This window comes from Terrapene carolina, unplaced genomic scaffold, assembly GCF_002925995.2.
Source record: "Terrapene carolina triunguis isolate 2854851 unplaced genomic scaffold, T_m_triunguis-2.0 Scaffold112, whole genome shotgun sequence".
NCBI lineage: Eukaryota > Metazoa > Chordata > Testudines > Emydidae > Terrapene > Terrapene triunguis.
Window position 1 is genome coordinate 15,929,567 of NW_020664463.1, and position 16,193 is coordinate 15,945,759.

General features: G+C 40.0%; 1 protein-coding gene across 2 annotated transcripts in view; it reads left to right on the plus strand.

Annotated features, from left to right (window-relative positions):
* Positions 1–15,795, plus strand: part of CREBL2 (cAMP responsive element binding protein like 2) — a 31,190-nt gene extending 15,395 nt beyond the window's left edge. Inside the window, exons 1-4 of one of the 2 annotated variants that reach the window (XM_026652293.2) lie at positions 4,174–4,284; positions 5,110–5,307; positions 6,513–6,660; positions 15,125–15,795. In XM_026652293.2, the coding sequence (XP_026508078.1) occupies positions 4,189–4,284; positions 5,110–5,307; positions 6,513–6,660; positions 15,125–15,129 (447 nt within the window). In that variant the 5' untranslated portion in view covers positions 4,174–4,188 and the 3' untranslated portion in view covers positions 15,130–15,795. Of the gene's footprint in view, positions 1–4,173; positions 4,285–5,109; positions 5,308–6,512; positions 6,661–15,124 lie in introns of those variants that run through there. The other variant, XM_026652294.1, reaches the window with a different exon arrangement.
* Positions 15,796–16,193: the final 398 nt, after the last annotated feature.

Genomic DNA, 16,193 nt, shown 5'->3' on the forward strand with positions numbered 1-16,193 from the left:
TCCCCACCAGTGCTCATATTCTCCATGTCGTGTTGATCTGTCTTTCCAATGAGGAATCTGATTCTGGTACATGGTTCCCTCTGGAGTCTATCATAGTTGCTCCGGGTTTCTGCCAGGTCTCTTCCCATTGCTCTTTTGCCCTTTTTCCTCCTGTCAGAAAGCTGATTGCTGTCTTCATATCCCTCCCAAGCCAAGTAGCTATGCCCTGAACTCAGATACCTTGCATGAGCAAGAGCGATATGAAGATCTCGGTATGGTATTAGAAAGGGGAGAAGACATTTTTCCTTGGTTTCTGAAATCTGCAAAAAAAATTAATTGAAATATAAACTCTTTTGGATTTCTGACAAACAGATAAGGTGGGTGAGGTAATATCTTTTATCGGGCCAACTTCTGTTGGTGAGAGAGTTGCACAGAGCTCTTCTCCAGCTCTGTGCAAGCTCGGAAGCTTGTCTATCACCAACAGAAGTTAATCTAATAAAAGATATTACCTCACCACCTTATGTCTCTCTATTATCCTGTGACCAACACGGCTACAACAACACTGCATATGACAAACAGATGTCATTATTATCATTACTAATGATGATCTTTCTCTTTTGGCTCTTGATCACATATGACTGTTTAAAAAGACAGTTGCTGAATGCTAATAATTCCAGTGCAAATAGAAAGGGAGTTTAGGAGTTATTTTTTTCTTTCATCCATGCCTGGATTCAGCTTGCCGTACTGCCTTATGTCTTTCTCTGCTCTCATATCAACATAGCAACCAACTAAGCAAACATGATTGGAAGTCAAGGAAGAGACAGTAATACAAAGGATTTAACCAAGATTTTTTTTCTAGCCATGTTGCTCAAATGTACAGTAAAGAACAAAAGTCCCATGTTCCCAGGAAAAATACCTGTTGTGGTAGCAGGATTGTATTAAATCACCTGGTTATGTGCAAAGTGGAGCAGAATCATGTGAGAACCTGCGGTTGAAACCTTGAGACTCTTCCTGGGCTGTGTGGAGATTAGAATATTGTGGAATTGTTGATATCAATCTCAAATCAGAGTGGAGGATGCTTCACATTTAAATTACCACAGTCGTGGCGATTAACTCATAGGGGAGTAGTGACCTTAAAGGCGTAGCTTGCTGCCCTCCCATCTGTGGATAGAGCCCTGTGTATAGGGCGGCTCAAGCCATCAGAGAACTTGGAAGGGAGGGCAAATAGTGTACCAAAATATAAAAAGTGTTGTGTAGCGCGAGTAGAGGTCCGTCAAGGTGAAAGGATAAGCTAACTGCTTCATAAACTGTAAATGTACAGCAGGGGTCGGCAATCTTTCAGAAGTGGTGTGCCGAGTCTTCATTTATTCACTCTAATTTAAGGTTTCGCGTGCCAGTAATACATTTTAACATTTTTAGAAGGTCTCTTTCTAGAAGTCTATAATTACATACAATAGTTAAGTTATATAAGTAAATAAGGTTTTTAAAATGTTTAAGAAGCTTCATTTAAAATTAAATTAAAATGCAGAGCCCCCCGGACCAGTGGCCAGGACCCGGGCAGTGTGAATGCCACTGGTTGCCTACCCCTGATGTACAGTGTCACTGAAATTGAATGCAGCTACTCCTGGGAAAGATGGCAGCAGCCAAGTAGCACATTGCACAACAGTGTGAGAGGTGAGCTTTTGCTTAAGAACACAAAGGCAAATCTCTCTTCTTATGGAAAGAATCAGGGGATCCTTAATGTTCATTCAGAGCAGACAGGACCTTGGATTTAAGAGAGACAGACACTCTCTCTCTCTCTCTCTCAACTTTGCAGTGATCTAAATGCATGGTTCCATAGAGTCTTAAGTGTTTCAAACCTGATGCTTAGATCATTAAGATGTGATCTCTGGGATAATGTAATATCCAGAAACTGTGGAACCTCCTTTGGGAAGATTAATGTACCAGTCCCATGATCGTGTTTCGGATGATGGATAAAAAAGATAATGTACTCTGAGTGCCTGGGGCCCTTCTTATTTATTTATTTAATATAATATATAACTCCTGTAGCAATTTAAACATATAAAGCATTATACAAGTAACCCATATTGGAATACGCAACCAAGCCTTAGTTATTGCAGTAGAGCAAAACATTTAGTTTGCACGGAAACCAGCCAATTATTATAAATGTGTCTGACAAGGTGCTTGCAGAACTTTATGTGCCTTGGGCCAAATTGACCACAGGTATAGCCTAGTGAGATCGATGTTGGAATGTGAGAATGAATTTTGTTCCATTGGCATTTTTTATTTGAATTTAAAATAGGAAATCTTAAATAATATGCTTTGGAGTCTTCTGTCATAGGAAGGGTGCAGGGAATTTACAATTAAAATAACATTCTGCAGCTCAAACTTGACAAAGGGTTTGAATTTTCTTCTGATCTTATGACTGCATTATATTTGTTTCAAAATCAATAGAAGTTCATGAAGTACGCTGTGTTCCCCTGTTTGCTCAGGGCAGGCAGCCACTTCTGAATAAATTAGAAAAGGCAGTATATGAGGGGATAGGATTAGGCTGCCAAGTGATCGCTGAATCATTTCACTACATAAAGAATGAGTTCTATTGTCTAATCCACTTTTCATTATAGAACATGAGTTCACTTAGTGATAAATTGTTTTTACTGCGTGATGCTGCAAAACAAACTTGCTTTGATAATCACAGATATCACTTGTTCTACAATGTTTGTGTTGTGCAATAAAAACGTGCTGTAACATTTGAACACTTGCCTATAAGAAAAATACAGTGCGTGCGTAAGTTGCTATGTCTGAATCGCAAGCTAAAGGTGCAGTACTAACTGGTGTATTCATCACAGGTTTTTGAAATCTGGGAAAATCAAACCAGTGATCCATGAAGGTATTGGGTGTAGAGGAAACCCCCAGTGCTCTGCTCATCAAACTGAAGGATTCTAATCACCCTACAGTGAGAGTTTCTCTTTGGTTGGTAGCGTGGACTGTATGCCTAGCAAAACATTTGCAGGGCAACTCCATGTAATAGCACCAATGCTGGGTTTGAAAGAAGTCTAGGTGCCGCCTTTTGCATTAGAAGCAAAATATGTTGGGAGGGGAATTGAGGAGTAAATGGTAGAAAAATTATTCCTTTCTGCACACTGAGGTATTTGAAATGTACATTTTAAAATAGATTCTCCTAATTCAGTAATGGTAGCTGGGTATTTTACATGGAGTACACATTCAGTTCCTGTGGAGGTGGCAGTGCTGGGACAGGAGAGGGAGTGGAATAGAAACGAAGGACATTGAGAATGGAAATGTAACCAAATTACCAGTTAACTAAAATCTGTCATAGATTCCTTTGGAAATGACTCAGAACTAAGAGGATGCGGGTGGGATGGACTAGGGTTAGAATAGACTCCCTGGAACCATGGTTTCGAATCCCATCAGGGTCAACTTGGCCCTTCATTCTTCTGTAGCACATAAGTAGAATGTCACATAATTTGCTGTGGGCGTGCATGTGTGTGTGCTTTCAGGTATGAAACTTTAACATCTGAGGTGTTTTGCCTGTTTTGCAAGGACATCAACGATTCTGTGGTACTCTTTGAAAGAATAGAGCTTTGTTCTGGTATCCATGGCCAACGTTTACTACTTCTCACTGTCGTGTAGCATAATCTGCATCACCGAGGTGGCTGCACTTTGGTGGTACTGCATGATTACTATTTTTTATTAATTTTTTTATTGCCGTAACATTTAGAAACCCCAACTCACCATAATAGATATTGTAGAAACACATAACAAAAAGACCGTGCCTGCTCCAAAGAGCATAAGTGTATATACTTTGAGATGGAAGATGCTACAGTATACAGTTGTAAACTAAGAATATGCTGTAGCTCTATACAATTATTTCAAGTTGCTATATGTAACGTTATAGTGAGGCAATGGTTAGAGGACTTTTTAGTTTAGAATGTATTTTAGATTTTGAGGAGCAAGCCTTTTGTGTTGCCTTAGGTAACTCATAGTCATTACCACTATTGTCTTTTTAATGAAGATCTATAGAATAAAAAACCGAATATACAGTTAGATGGACTGGTAAAAGCCTAAGGGGAGAGAGAGGAGTCAAGATTATAGAGAAACTGTAACATGAAATATTTCTCAATTTATTAACTTTTACAATATTGCTGTTTTGTGTATCAGTAAAGCATTTAAGATCAGCCTTGCAAAATCATGAAAACTTACCAACACAAACAATCTACTGTACCTGCCTATCTCCATGAAGACAATACTTTTGTCATCTATCGAAAAAACAAAAATTTGTCATGCGTGAGTCAGACTTTGCAGAGCTGATCTTAAAGATGCACAAGTCTGTGTATATAGATTGAGATTCCTTTTGTAAAGTGTATTTTGCAAACAAGAAGTGCCGCTATCTCATATTGATGAATAGATTTTTATTTATTTATTTATTTATTTATTTATTTAGACTTATGTCTACATGAGACCCTAGAAAGCTTGGCTGCAGCCATGATTTGTATATGATTTGTTTTTTTCTGGCTAGTACTTTTATTTTGTGAATTTGGAAATCAGCCTTGTAATTTTATTAAACAAAATAATTTTAGAATTATTATTATAATCATAAATGCCAATTTAAGATGCTAAACTCCATACTGACTTTGGGGTTCTGTAACTTCCCTAGTGGACAGGATTCCTCACTGCATGTAATGGTTCATAATGGCAGTTGATGCTCAAACAGGCTCTCAGACTTGGCTGATGAGTTGACTGATCTTTTTGTGCTTCTGCAAAATGGTTCTCCAGGTCATATTGGGGTAGCCTGAGCAGTGACTTCACATTAAGAAGTCCTTGTTCTGCTGCTGCTGTTTTATAACTTCTTTCATCAGCCCCCCAAAATAAAAAGTAAACTCTTCTTCCTCTGTTATCCAGTATCAACTAAAATAGCTAAGTTCTACGCTTGAGGCATCAGATAATTTGATGGAATATTGCTGCTTTGATTTTATATACCACTTTTATTCCTTCACGATAAATTTCCCAGCAGTAGGCTCCCCTCCCCACAACAGGAGGAGGTTCGTGCTTATTAACCCCCCCCCCCCCCCCCCCCCCCCCCCCCAAGTTTAATTTACTGCCACCTTATAGGTGCTCGGAGGCAAAGTAAAGAAACCAGGCAAACGAGGTCGTAAACCAGCCAAAATAGATTTGAAGGCAAAACTTGAGAGAAGTCGTCAGAGTGCAAGAGAATGCAGAGCGAGAAAGAAGCTGAGATACCAGTATCTGGAAGAGCTGGTATCAAGCAGAGAGAGAGCAATCTGTGCACTTAGAGAAGAGCTGGAAATGGTAAGGAATTTTCTTCTAACCTAAACCTGGGTTTGGGCTAGATCCTGCTCTTATTGAAGTCATTGAGAGTTTTGCTATTGACTTAAATGAGAGCACGATTAGGTCATACGATGTCAAAATCACAAGAACAAATATGTTGAGTGCTTGCTTGGTTTGCATGTTGAATATGATCCTGGTATAAGAAGAGGTTTACAAGATTAGTCATATTTGTACTAGATATAGGTAAGCAAGGTGACTGCTGTGCATGAGTTTGTCATCTTAAAGTCTTATTTCTTATATCTGGGAAAGTGTCTGATTTCAAAGGCTGGGAAGGGGCATACTGAAATATTGATATGTAGAGTCATCTGTAGTTTGTAGACATGTTCAGCCAGCTTTTGCTTTTGTGCATGTAGCTGACTCTCCATGCACAAAATAGTATTTGTATGTGTAGCTTGTGTAGTTGGTTGCTCAGCTGTCCAGTTCTCATTGTGTGCACAAAATGGGTGTATGTACACTTTTGCAGGCACAGTAAATTGGTGGGCAAAAGTGAGCTTGAAAAATTGAGGCATTGGTTGGAAATTTAGTCTTTGTTAGGCTGTGTTCTGAGCTACCCAAAATAATCAACTTTAAGAATCAGTTGATAGTCAAACAACAATCCTTTACTTTCTCTTCTTTGATTGGTAGCTTTTATTTATAGTTTAACCAGTAGAGGTTAGGTTGGTAACCTCTATTTTCCCTCAAAACCAAAAAAGTTTGTATGTTTTGTAGCCCACTAATGAGGAAGTTTTAATCAGTTATGATGTGGCTGAAAGGAAGGGAAGCGTCCCATAATTCTTGCTTGCAGAGTACCAGAAAAGAACTCCTGAGTATCCACCAGCATTAGATTGATGTGAAATCATTGTTTTTAAAGGTGCTGAGCTGGAAGAGTATTCTGCCTATTGTCATGCCAGTAAATGCACACACTGTTCTTTACAGTTAAATAATTACTGTATTGTAGTATGTAGCACAGCCACCAGTAGTAGTTTTATTAACTGAAGCAAGATTTACTCAGGCCAGGTATGCAATCACGGACACGTGCTTGACTCATCAGCAATCATGTAAAAGGCTCCAGACTAGTAAATGTAGACCTTAAATGAAGATACCAGAAGGTAAAGATTACAGCTTTGTTTTGTCTGCTAATGTGATCTTGCCAGTTTGTTAGTGCTTAATGTGTTTGCATATTTCAGTACAAGCAGTGGTGCATGGCAATGGACCAAGGGAAAATCCCCTCTGAAATAAAAGCCTTGCTAACTGGAGAGGAGCAAAGCAAAGCACAGCAGAACTCAACCAAACTTGCCAAGGCTGGGAAGACAGAAACACACAGTAACAATCCCTGTGAGTATCATGCCTGTGATAACAAAATAGGAACTGAGTCTTTCTTCGTGTAGGAATGCCATGGTGGTAGGCAGATGCATAAGGATGTGTTCTCGTACACAAATGATCGATTGTAGCATTGAGACAAAGGGTTTAGTGGGGTGTATAAAGACTTTATGTGATATTTACATAAACAAGTACAACACTGCTGTTGTAGTAGCTGCAAAGCTGGGTGATAATTTTCAAGAGAAATTGACACGTTTCAGAGCAGAAGATGTTTTCCCTATGATGAAATATTAAACATTTGACCTGTTCTGTAGAATGCAAGCAAGAGAAGGGAAACTGCAACTTTTAACAAATTATATCTTAGCAAAAGTTAAATGGAATTTCATGGGCCAAAGAAAAGGCACTTTATAAGAGTGAAGGCTTTTCCCCTGCTGAATATCAAAGGCCTGCTGCAAACAATGGAGTTGTGAGAACTTCCCAAAGAAAAGGTAATGAGAATTCTTTCTAATGAAGCATTTTAGGCTGTCTAAGTAAAAGGGCTGTTATCAGCATGCTTTTTGTGTACTGAGGTTATAAAGACATAAGAACATAAGAGTGGCTTTACTGGGTCAGACCAAGGTCCATCTAGCCCAGTATCCTGTCTTCCGACAGTGGCCAATGCGAGGTTCCCCAGGGGGAATGAACAGAACAGATAATCATCAAGTGATCCATCCACTGTCACTCATTCCCAGCTTCTGGCAAACAGAGGCTAGGGACACCATTCCTGCCCATCCTGGCTAATAGCCATTGATAAGACATATCCTCCATTAATTTATCTAGTTCTTTTTTGAACCCTGTTATAGTCTTGGCCTTCACAACATCCTCTGGCAAGGAGTTCCACAGGCTGACTGTGCGTTGTGTGAAGAAATACTTCCTTTTATTTGTTTTAAACCTGCTGCCTATTAATTTCATTTGGTGACCCCCTAGTTCTTGTGTTATGAGAAGTAGTAAACAACACTTCCTTATCTACTTTCTCTACACCAGTCATGATTTTATAGACCTCAATCATATCTCCCCTTAGCCGTCTCTTTTCCAAGCTGAAAAGTCCCAGTCTTATTCATCTCTCCTCATACGGAAGCCGTTCCATACCCCTAATCATTTTTGTTGCCCTTTTCTGAAACTTTTTCAATTCCAATATATCTTTTTTGAGATGGGGTGACCACATCTGCACCCAGTATTCAAGATGTGGGCATACCATGGATTTATATAGAGTCAACATGATATTTTCTGTCCTATTATTTATCCCTTTCTTAATTATTCCCAGCATTTTGTTCGCTTTTTTGACTGCCGCTGCACATTGAGTGGATGTTTTCAGAGAACTATCCACAATGACTCCAAGATCTCTTTCTTGAGTGGTAACATCATTTTATATGTATAGTTGGGATTATGCTTTCCAATGTGCATTACTTTGCATTTATCAACATCTGCCATTTTGTTGCCCAGTTTTGAGAGATCCTTTTGTAGCTCTTCATAGTCTGCCTGGGTCTTAACTATCTTTAGTAATTTTGTATCATCTGCAAATTTTGCCACCTCACCGTTTACCCCTTTTTCCAGATCATTTATGAATATGTTGAATAGGACTGGTCCCAGAACAGACGCCTGGGGGACACCACTATTTACCTCTCTCCATTCTGAAAACTGACCATTTATACCTACCCTTTGTTTCCTATCTTTTAACCAGTTACCAATCCATGAGAGCACCTTGCCTCTTATCCAGTGGCAGCTTACTTTGCGTTAATGCCTTTGGTGAGGGACTTTGTCAAAGGCTTTTTGAAAATCTAAGTGCACTATATCCACTGGATCCCCTGGGTTCACAGGCTTGTTGACCCCCTCAAAGAATTCTAGTAGATTGGTGAGGCATGATTTCCCTTTACTAAAACCATGTTGACTCTTGCTCAACAAATTGTGTTCATCTATATGTCTGACAATATTGTTCTTTATTATAGTTTCAACCAGTTTCAGGCACCCCTCTCACAAGACTATACTGAGACAAGAAGTGCACTATCGTCTTCATTTAGGAGCAATAAAGCCAGTCCATCTCCTCACATGGGGAAAGGGTTTTACTCAAAGTATTTCCTCGTGCCATAGAAGGACATAGGGTGGTGATGGCTCTTGGATCTAAGACTACTGAACAAATTCGTAAAGTCTCAGAAGTTCAGGATACTGACTCTGGCAGCTATAATTCCTTATCTAGGGGCTGGAGATTGGTTTTTGGCCCTCGACCTACAGGTCACCTATTTCCGTATAGTGATACACCACCCTCCCCACAGGAAATTACCTGCGTTTTACCATGGGCCAGGATAATTTTCAATACTGAGTACATCCCTGTTCTCAAAGATTCCAGCTGCTTACCTTTGGTGGGAAACGATTTTAGTCTTCCTATATTTGAACAATTGGCTACTCAGGGCTGACCTTATGAAGCAGTACTGACTTGTATCCTGATGGCCCTTTCTCTCTTCCAGGAATTGGGTCTTCAGCTAAATATTAAAAAAAATCCATATTAGCACCTGTACAGAGAATACAATTCTTAGGGGCGTACTTGGATTAGTCGGCAGCCAGGGCTTACCTTCCCACAGACAGATTCATAACTGTGTCTGATCTGGTTGGTCGGGACAGTTCAAGGAAGCCCCTGTACAATAAGGAACTGTTTACAGCTCCTAGATCATATGGCTGATTGCACCTTTGTGACTGAGCATGCAAGCCTACGCCTCCGCTGCTTCCAGGGCTGGCTCAGAAGGACCTATTCGTCAACCTGACACAGCCTAGACAAACAGATCACGGTTCCCCTCCAGTTGAAGAACTCCTTAGATTGGTGCAAAAATCAACTCAGTGTCTGTGCAGACATCCCTTTCATTGCCATGGTCCAACAATAATTGTGAATGGATGCATCACTATTGGGTTGGGGAGCATACCTGAATGGCCTGAGAAACCAGTCTCCATATCAACCTGTTGGAATTCAGGGCAGTCAGGGATGCCTGCCTTCAGTTCCTACCCCTCATCGGGGCAAATCTATCAGGATCATGACAGACAATGTGGCTTGCATGTTTTATATCAGCAAACAGGGAGGAGCAAGATCCCCCACCCTGTGCGCTGATGCTATAAATTTATGGAACTGGTATATAGTCCATCAGATTCAGATCTCAGCTGTTTACTCTCCTGGAGTCCAGAATGTCACAGCCCATGTGCTCAGAGGAGCTTCTCCCGAGACTATGAATGGGAGTTGGACTTCCATGCATTCGCTCCAATACTGCTAATATTAAGAGTGATGAACAAGATCAGACAGAACAAGACTAGGCTTATTTTTATAGTACTGACATGGCTGAGCCAAGCTTGGTATCCTTACCTGCTTTACCTGTGTGTCCATCTGTTGTTCAAGCTTCCAACCACTCCTCATCTCCTCTCCCAGGATGCAAGTCATGTGCTTCACCCCAACCTAGGAGTCCTCCGCCTCTGAGCATGGCTTTTATGTGGTTTATAGGATTGGAGTCCACCTGCTCAACAGAGATACCACAAGTATTACTAAACAGCAGAATGGAGTCAGCTCGAATAACTTATCTTCAGAAATGGAAAAGATCCAACCAGTGGTGTCACCATCGCCGACTTGTGCCTACATCCACCTTGTTCACAGCCATACTGGATTACCTGCTGGACCTAAAGAAATCAGGGTTATCAATTAGCTCGATTAAGGTTCACCTGGCCGTAATATCAGCATTTCATTCTTCACTAGAAGGACTTTCCATATTTACCCACCTTGTGCCCTCAAGATTTTGAGGAGCTTCTACCTCCGGATTAAGGATCCCACTCCAACTTGGGTTCTCAGCCTAGTACTCAAATATCTCATAAGACCTCCATTTGAACCTATGGCAACCTACTCCTTACTTCATTTATCTATGAAGAAGGTCTTTTCTAGTAGCTATCATGTTGGCCTGTAGGGTTGGGGAAATTGGGGCCTTGATGGCAGCCCTCCACCCCCATTTACCTAAAGTGCTATTGGATTTTCATCTTACCCAGTCCATTCATCTACTGGTGTTTTTCCCAAAACCACATAAGTCTCAGCTGGAGACCTGCTTTCATACCTTAGAGGTTAGATGGGCATTAGCCTTCTATCTAGGTAAGAGCTAGCAATTTTGGAAATCACCTAGACTGTTTGTCTCCATTGCTGAGAGAACCAAGGGATTCTCAATCTCCACCCAGAGACTTTCAAGATGGATCTCTGGGTGTATTGTAACTTGCTATGACACAGCGGGTGCTCTGTCCACCCTGGGGATAATAGCACACTCTATGAGATCAGAAGCAACACCCACAGCTTTATTCAAAATCATTCCAATGTCTGAGATATGTAGAGCTGCTACATGGGCCTCAGTGCATGCTTTTTCTAAGTATTATGCCTTGATCCATGCTGCCAGATTGGATGTGGCGCTTGTAATGCAGTACTGTCTTCAGTCGTGGACTCCATTCTGAAGCTCGCTTCCTCCTCCCTCTGGGAATACTACTTGGGAGTCACCTGAAGTGAAGCATCCACACTACTTTAAGAAGAAGAAGAGGTGACTCACCCTGTATAGTAATTGTAGTTCTTCCACTACCTGCCCTCCTTCTCCTCTGATTTGGACAGTTCTTTGATGTTCGGATAGAGAGGGAACTGCTGAGGGTTCAGCCCTATATATCCTCGTTGTCCAGTGTGAGGTTGTATGGATAGCTGAATAGACACTGCTCAGGGTGGATAAACATCAATGATTCTTAGATTTTTATTTTTTTTATTTTTTTTATTTTATTTAAATCGGATTTTTTTGATAAAATACTTTTTGAGGAAAAAACCTATCTAAAGATAGTTTTAATTAAGATACATTATAGCTCAAAGATATCCTGGAATAGGTATTATAAAATCTAATTCTATAGTAGCAGACAATATATTCATGTAATGGTTAAGAAAAGTTTTATAAATGAGTTCCAATAGTTCATGGATTAGGGACCTAATCTTATGGGGTTCCATGGGCTTCTGTTTTGATTATTTAGATTAATCTTTCTATCTACCTAATGGGACTCAGTGCTCAGTCTAGAAGATACCAACAGAGATGCTTAGTTTTGCAGTTCTCAAACTGTGGATTTGTGGCTCCAGAGATAACATGGTTGTTAACAGCAAAAATGTTTTAAAATAAATAAATAAATAACTATATAAAGGTGAGAAATAACAGACCTCAACCCTCTTGTCCCTCTGCAAATTTGTGTACACAGAGTCAATCCCTTACCTCTCTCTAAAAGTGAAAAGTTTCAAAAAGTTCAATGAATAGAAGATTGTTGGGGACGGAATAGATCTGGACAAGGAGAAGAAGTCTGGAGATAAATGTGAGAAGGGAGGGACAGGCATTAGAAACAAAAATGAAACTGTTTGAGCAGCATATTCCAGAAGTCTTGAGGTCTTTCTGAGTGTAGCCTTCATTGATTTGAGATCTACCATACCATTCTCTCACTAAAAGGGAAAACCTATAATGGCAGCAGGCCATAAAAGAGACCCAGTTTGGGAATAAGAACCATTCAAGAAATATATGTTTGCTGCTGATGTTTTAAAGAAAGTCACACCAGTGAACTGGTGGAAGTCACTTAAACACTTGGATTCAGAGACTGTTGAAGTGATAATCTCACTTTTAACAGCAGTAGCTTCTTCTGCCAGTGTAGAAAGAATATTTTCTTCCTTTGGACTAATTCATTCCAAATTGAGAAATCGTTTGGGACCTGAAAAAGCAGGAAAGCTTGTTTTTCTTTTCCAGATTATGAACAAACAGGAAAATGAAGGTGAAAGACGACTGAGTTATCTGCAGAAGCCAGTATTTTAAGTTTCTCATGTTGACCTAGCTGACAGAGTCCATTTAATTTTTGGGTTTTTTAAAAAAATATTTCATTACACCTCCTTCTCTCCCTCCATCCATTTTTAATTATTTCATTATGAAAGCTCATTTGAAGGTTTCTTGCACAATAAATTTGTTTTATTGGGGGGAAACAGGAGTTGGAATTTCCACCCTGTCCTAAATATAGAGGGAAGAGTAGCATAAAATCCCTCCTTGGCAGCTGTACTGAATCGCCTTACCTGTAAGGGGTTAAGCAGTTCAAATAACTTAGTTGGCACCTGACCAGAAGGACCAATGAGGAAAGAAGATACTTTCAAATCTGGGGGGAAAGGATTTGTTTGTCGTTCTCTTTTGTTATTCCCTCTCCGGACGGAGGGAGTAGCCACACAGGTACAATATCTCCTGAAAATATGCCTGGAATAATCCATCTAAAACCACAGAAATTGTATGTAGGGCAAGGAAATGCGTTAGGTTATCTTTTGTTTTGGGCTTGTGAATTTTCCTATGCTACAAAGGCAGTTTTATTCCTGTTTTTGTAACTGTGAAGCTGAGCCCAGAGGGGAATCCTCTGTGTTTTAAATCTTTTTATTATCCTGTAAAGTTACCTTCCATCCTGATGTTGCAGGTGTGATTCTTTTACTTTTTTCTTTATAATAAAGTTCTTCTTTTAAGAACCTGATTGATTTCAGTGTCCTGAAGACAAAGGGTCTGGTCTGTGTTCACATTTCTAAGGCAATTGGTTGGTATATTATTCTCAAGCCGCCCCAGGAAAGGGGGTGAAGGGGTTTGGGGGGATATTTTGGGGAAGTAGGGATTCCAAGTGACCCTTCCCTGAATTTTTGTGTAAATCACTTGGTGGTGGCAGCAATACCATCCAAGGACAAGGAAAGGAATTTGTGCCTTGGGGAAGTTTTAACCTAAGCTGGTAGAATATAAATTTAGGGGGTCTTTCATGCGGGTCCCCACATCTGCACCCCAGAGTTCAAAGTGTGTGTGTGGGGGGGAAACCCTGACACACCCCCACCTTAAATTTCCCATCATGGTGAGCATCGGCTTCCGCATTTGCTGCCCTTCACCTCATTAATGGGTGTGGCTTTCTGGATTAGCCAGCCATTGGTCTTCTAGGAACCTCTTGTCTAAGATGCCGGTCCACAGTCATCTGGCACATATAGTGTATTTGTGTTCTCATACCGTTGTTTTGGGTGGGATAAAATGGTTATAGAATTAGGTAAAGGAAATATGTTATAGCCTATGTCATGACCATGATCTGTAATAGAGTTGTCTATGCTGCAAACCAAAATATGTGTAGGCACACAGGTGCTGCTGTCTGTATCAGACAGCTGTATGCTGTCATAGCTAGACAGTTAGTAAAGATGGTCCAAACAGTAGTCTATTTGGTATCCTCCTGGCTTGCCTCAGACGCTGTAGTTCAATAACAAACCATTGAACTTGTTTCAGGAATCACTGTATGAAATTCTATGGCCTGTGTTATGCAGGAAGTCAAACTAGATTATAAATGTTTCTCTCACCTTAAAATCTGTTAATCTTCATGAGCCCTTCATTTTGGGGCTCATTAAATTCATCAGCTCCACTTGGAAACTGGTGTTTTAAAACTAATCTTATTCTTGCACACACGGTACCCTGTGCCTGTGGATCTTGTCTGTACACAAAACAACTCCCAGAACTGCTCCCCAGTAAAGAACAAATCTGGTCCTTCAAGTCGGGATGCCATCCAGTACACTAGATAATAAAGTGACTCTCCCCCATAATTCCTGTCAGTGAAAGAGGTGTTTGACCCTCTCTCCCTGTCCCCCTTCCCTTTCTACCATTGTAGCTATAGCCATGCAGGCAGCTCGCTATCTCCTGGAGAGATTGAAGGAGAAGGGGAGAGCATCTCATATCCCCACCTATCACAAAAGAAATCTAAAAGTCAGTTAGGACTTCAGGCCCATTGGGGGGAGTGTGGATATGGGGATAGAAATTATCCAAAGACTTCCCAAAACCTTGTTAGGTGAACCCTAGCACTTCTTGGATTTGTAACAAAACCCAGCACTTAATTTCCGTGCACTGCTGTTCTGCCGTGTTTTGTATGTGCATGAAGTAGACAGGAAGGACCTGATTCACCACCGCTTTACTCCAACGGAACACCCATATAATTCCATTAGAATCACCTGAGTTCATTAGCATAATACTGGTGGAATATAACAGGGAATCAGGTCCAAGGAGTTCTGAGATAATTGTAAGAAAAAACCCCACTGTAAATCTTTCCCTTTTTCATCCCAGGTATTTATTTGATGTATGAAATCATGAAAAATGTGAGGGGATGGATTTGGTATATCTGCCACTTCACAGAGAAGGTTTTGGCTAATTATATATTTTTTAAGACCCATCAGTCATGGTTTGCTTTCATAACTGGATAATAAGAAGTGTTCACCGAGGAATCTGGATTTCATGAAGTGCTTTTCAAAAGTATTTTATAACCTACATGTTGTTATTAAAATGTATTAGATTTCAAAAGGCTTTTCTTTTTCTTGACAGCTGAAACCATGACTATGTGTAGAAGAGTCCTTGTGATTATGATTGATTTTCTTTTTCAGGGTGAAAGTTGTTCAGCTGATATGGAAGTCAGCGGTGAATCCAATCCTGCTTGGCATCCCGTGAAAGAATGGAGAAAATTTTGCTTCAGAGTTCTGTTTGCTGTCTGTTCTGTGTGATCTTTTCAATTGTTACACCACAAAAATCAGTGTTAATATCACCATAAAGAGGTTGACACTAGCCCACAAATGTATAGAAATTCAGAGGTAAGGCTGAAATTCGATTTTAACCAATGCCTGCTTAAGTATTGTAGCATATGTGACATGTAAGATCACCTGATATCGATACCCCTTCTGTAGGGAGGGGGAAGAGAAAATTTCAGCCTTAACACTAAATTTCCGTCTTGTTAATACTATGTAATGTTCTCTTGGTTTTGGCTTTTTGTATAATTTAATTTGTTTATTACTTTTTATGGTGGTTACTTGGGGGGGGGGGGGCTATTAATCTGCAGGAAGATATGAGGTCTCATGCTCCTGATTTTGCATCAGCAGACCAAGATCAAGTTGAATTTGTGTTTGTGGTATGCATATGTGGCATACATTGTAACGTCTCCCTTTAACCATTCTTGCAGAAGTTGTTAATATGTATTAGTGATACTGTCATTTGCATTGCTGTTCTCTGTCTTGTCTCCTTTAAATTGTGACTAGAAAATATTAAGAGCCTTATTTCTTTACTAATGAATTGCAGCAACCTCATTTTTTTAAAAAAGAAACACTGGTTTTCAGTTACTTTTGAAGTCACTGAACTTACAGTGGGCCTGATCCCTAGTCAATGGAAGCTTTTCCTGGGTAGAATGAAGGAGTAAACCCACTTGGTCTTATGTTCCCCTTTAACTCAAGACTAGCTTTAATTAATTACACTGACAATGTTAACTATGGCTTCAAGCCATAGTTCTTGCATACATAGGCTTGGCAGAATTTGATTTTTTTTTTTATATAATATTGATGTTTATTTGTGTTTTTTCCTACTTTAGTGATATTTTTTACAGGTGCACAAAATTATGGGTTTTAAGCATTTTTTGATTTCTATAGATTTAAATATTGACAATTGCAGGAAATTATGGGGGTGGGT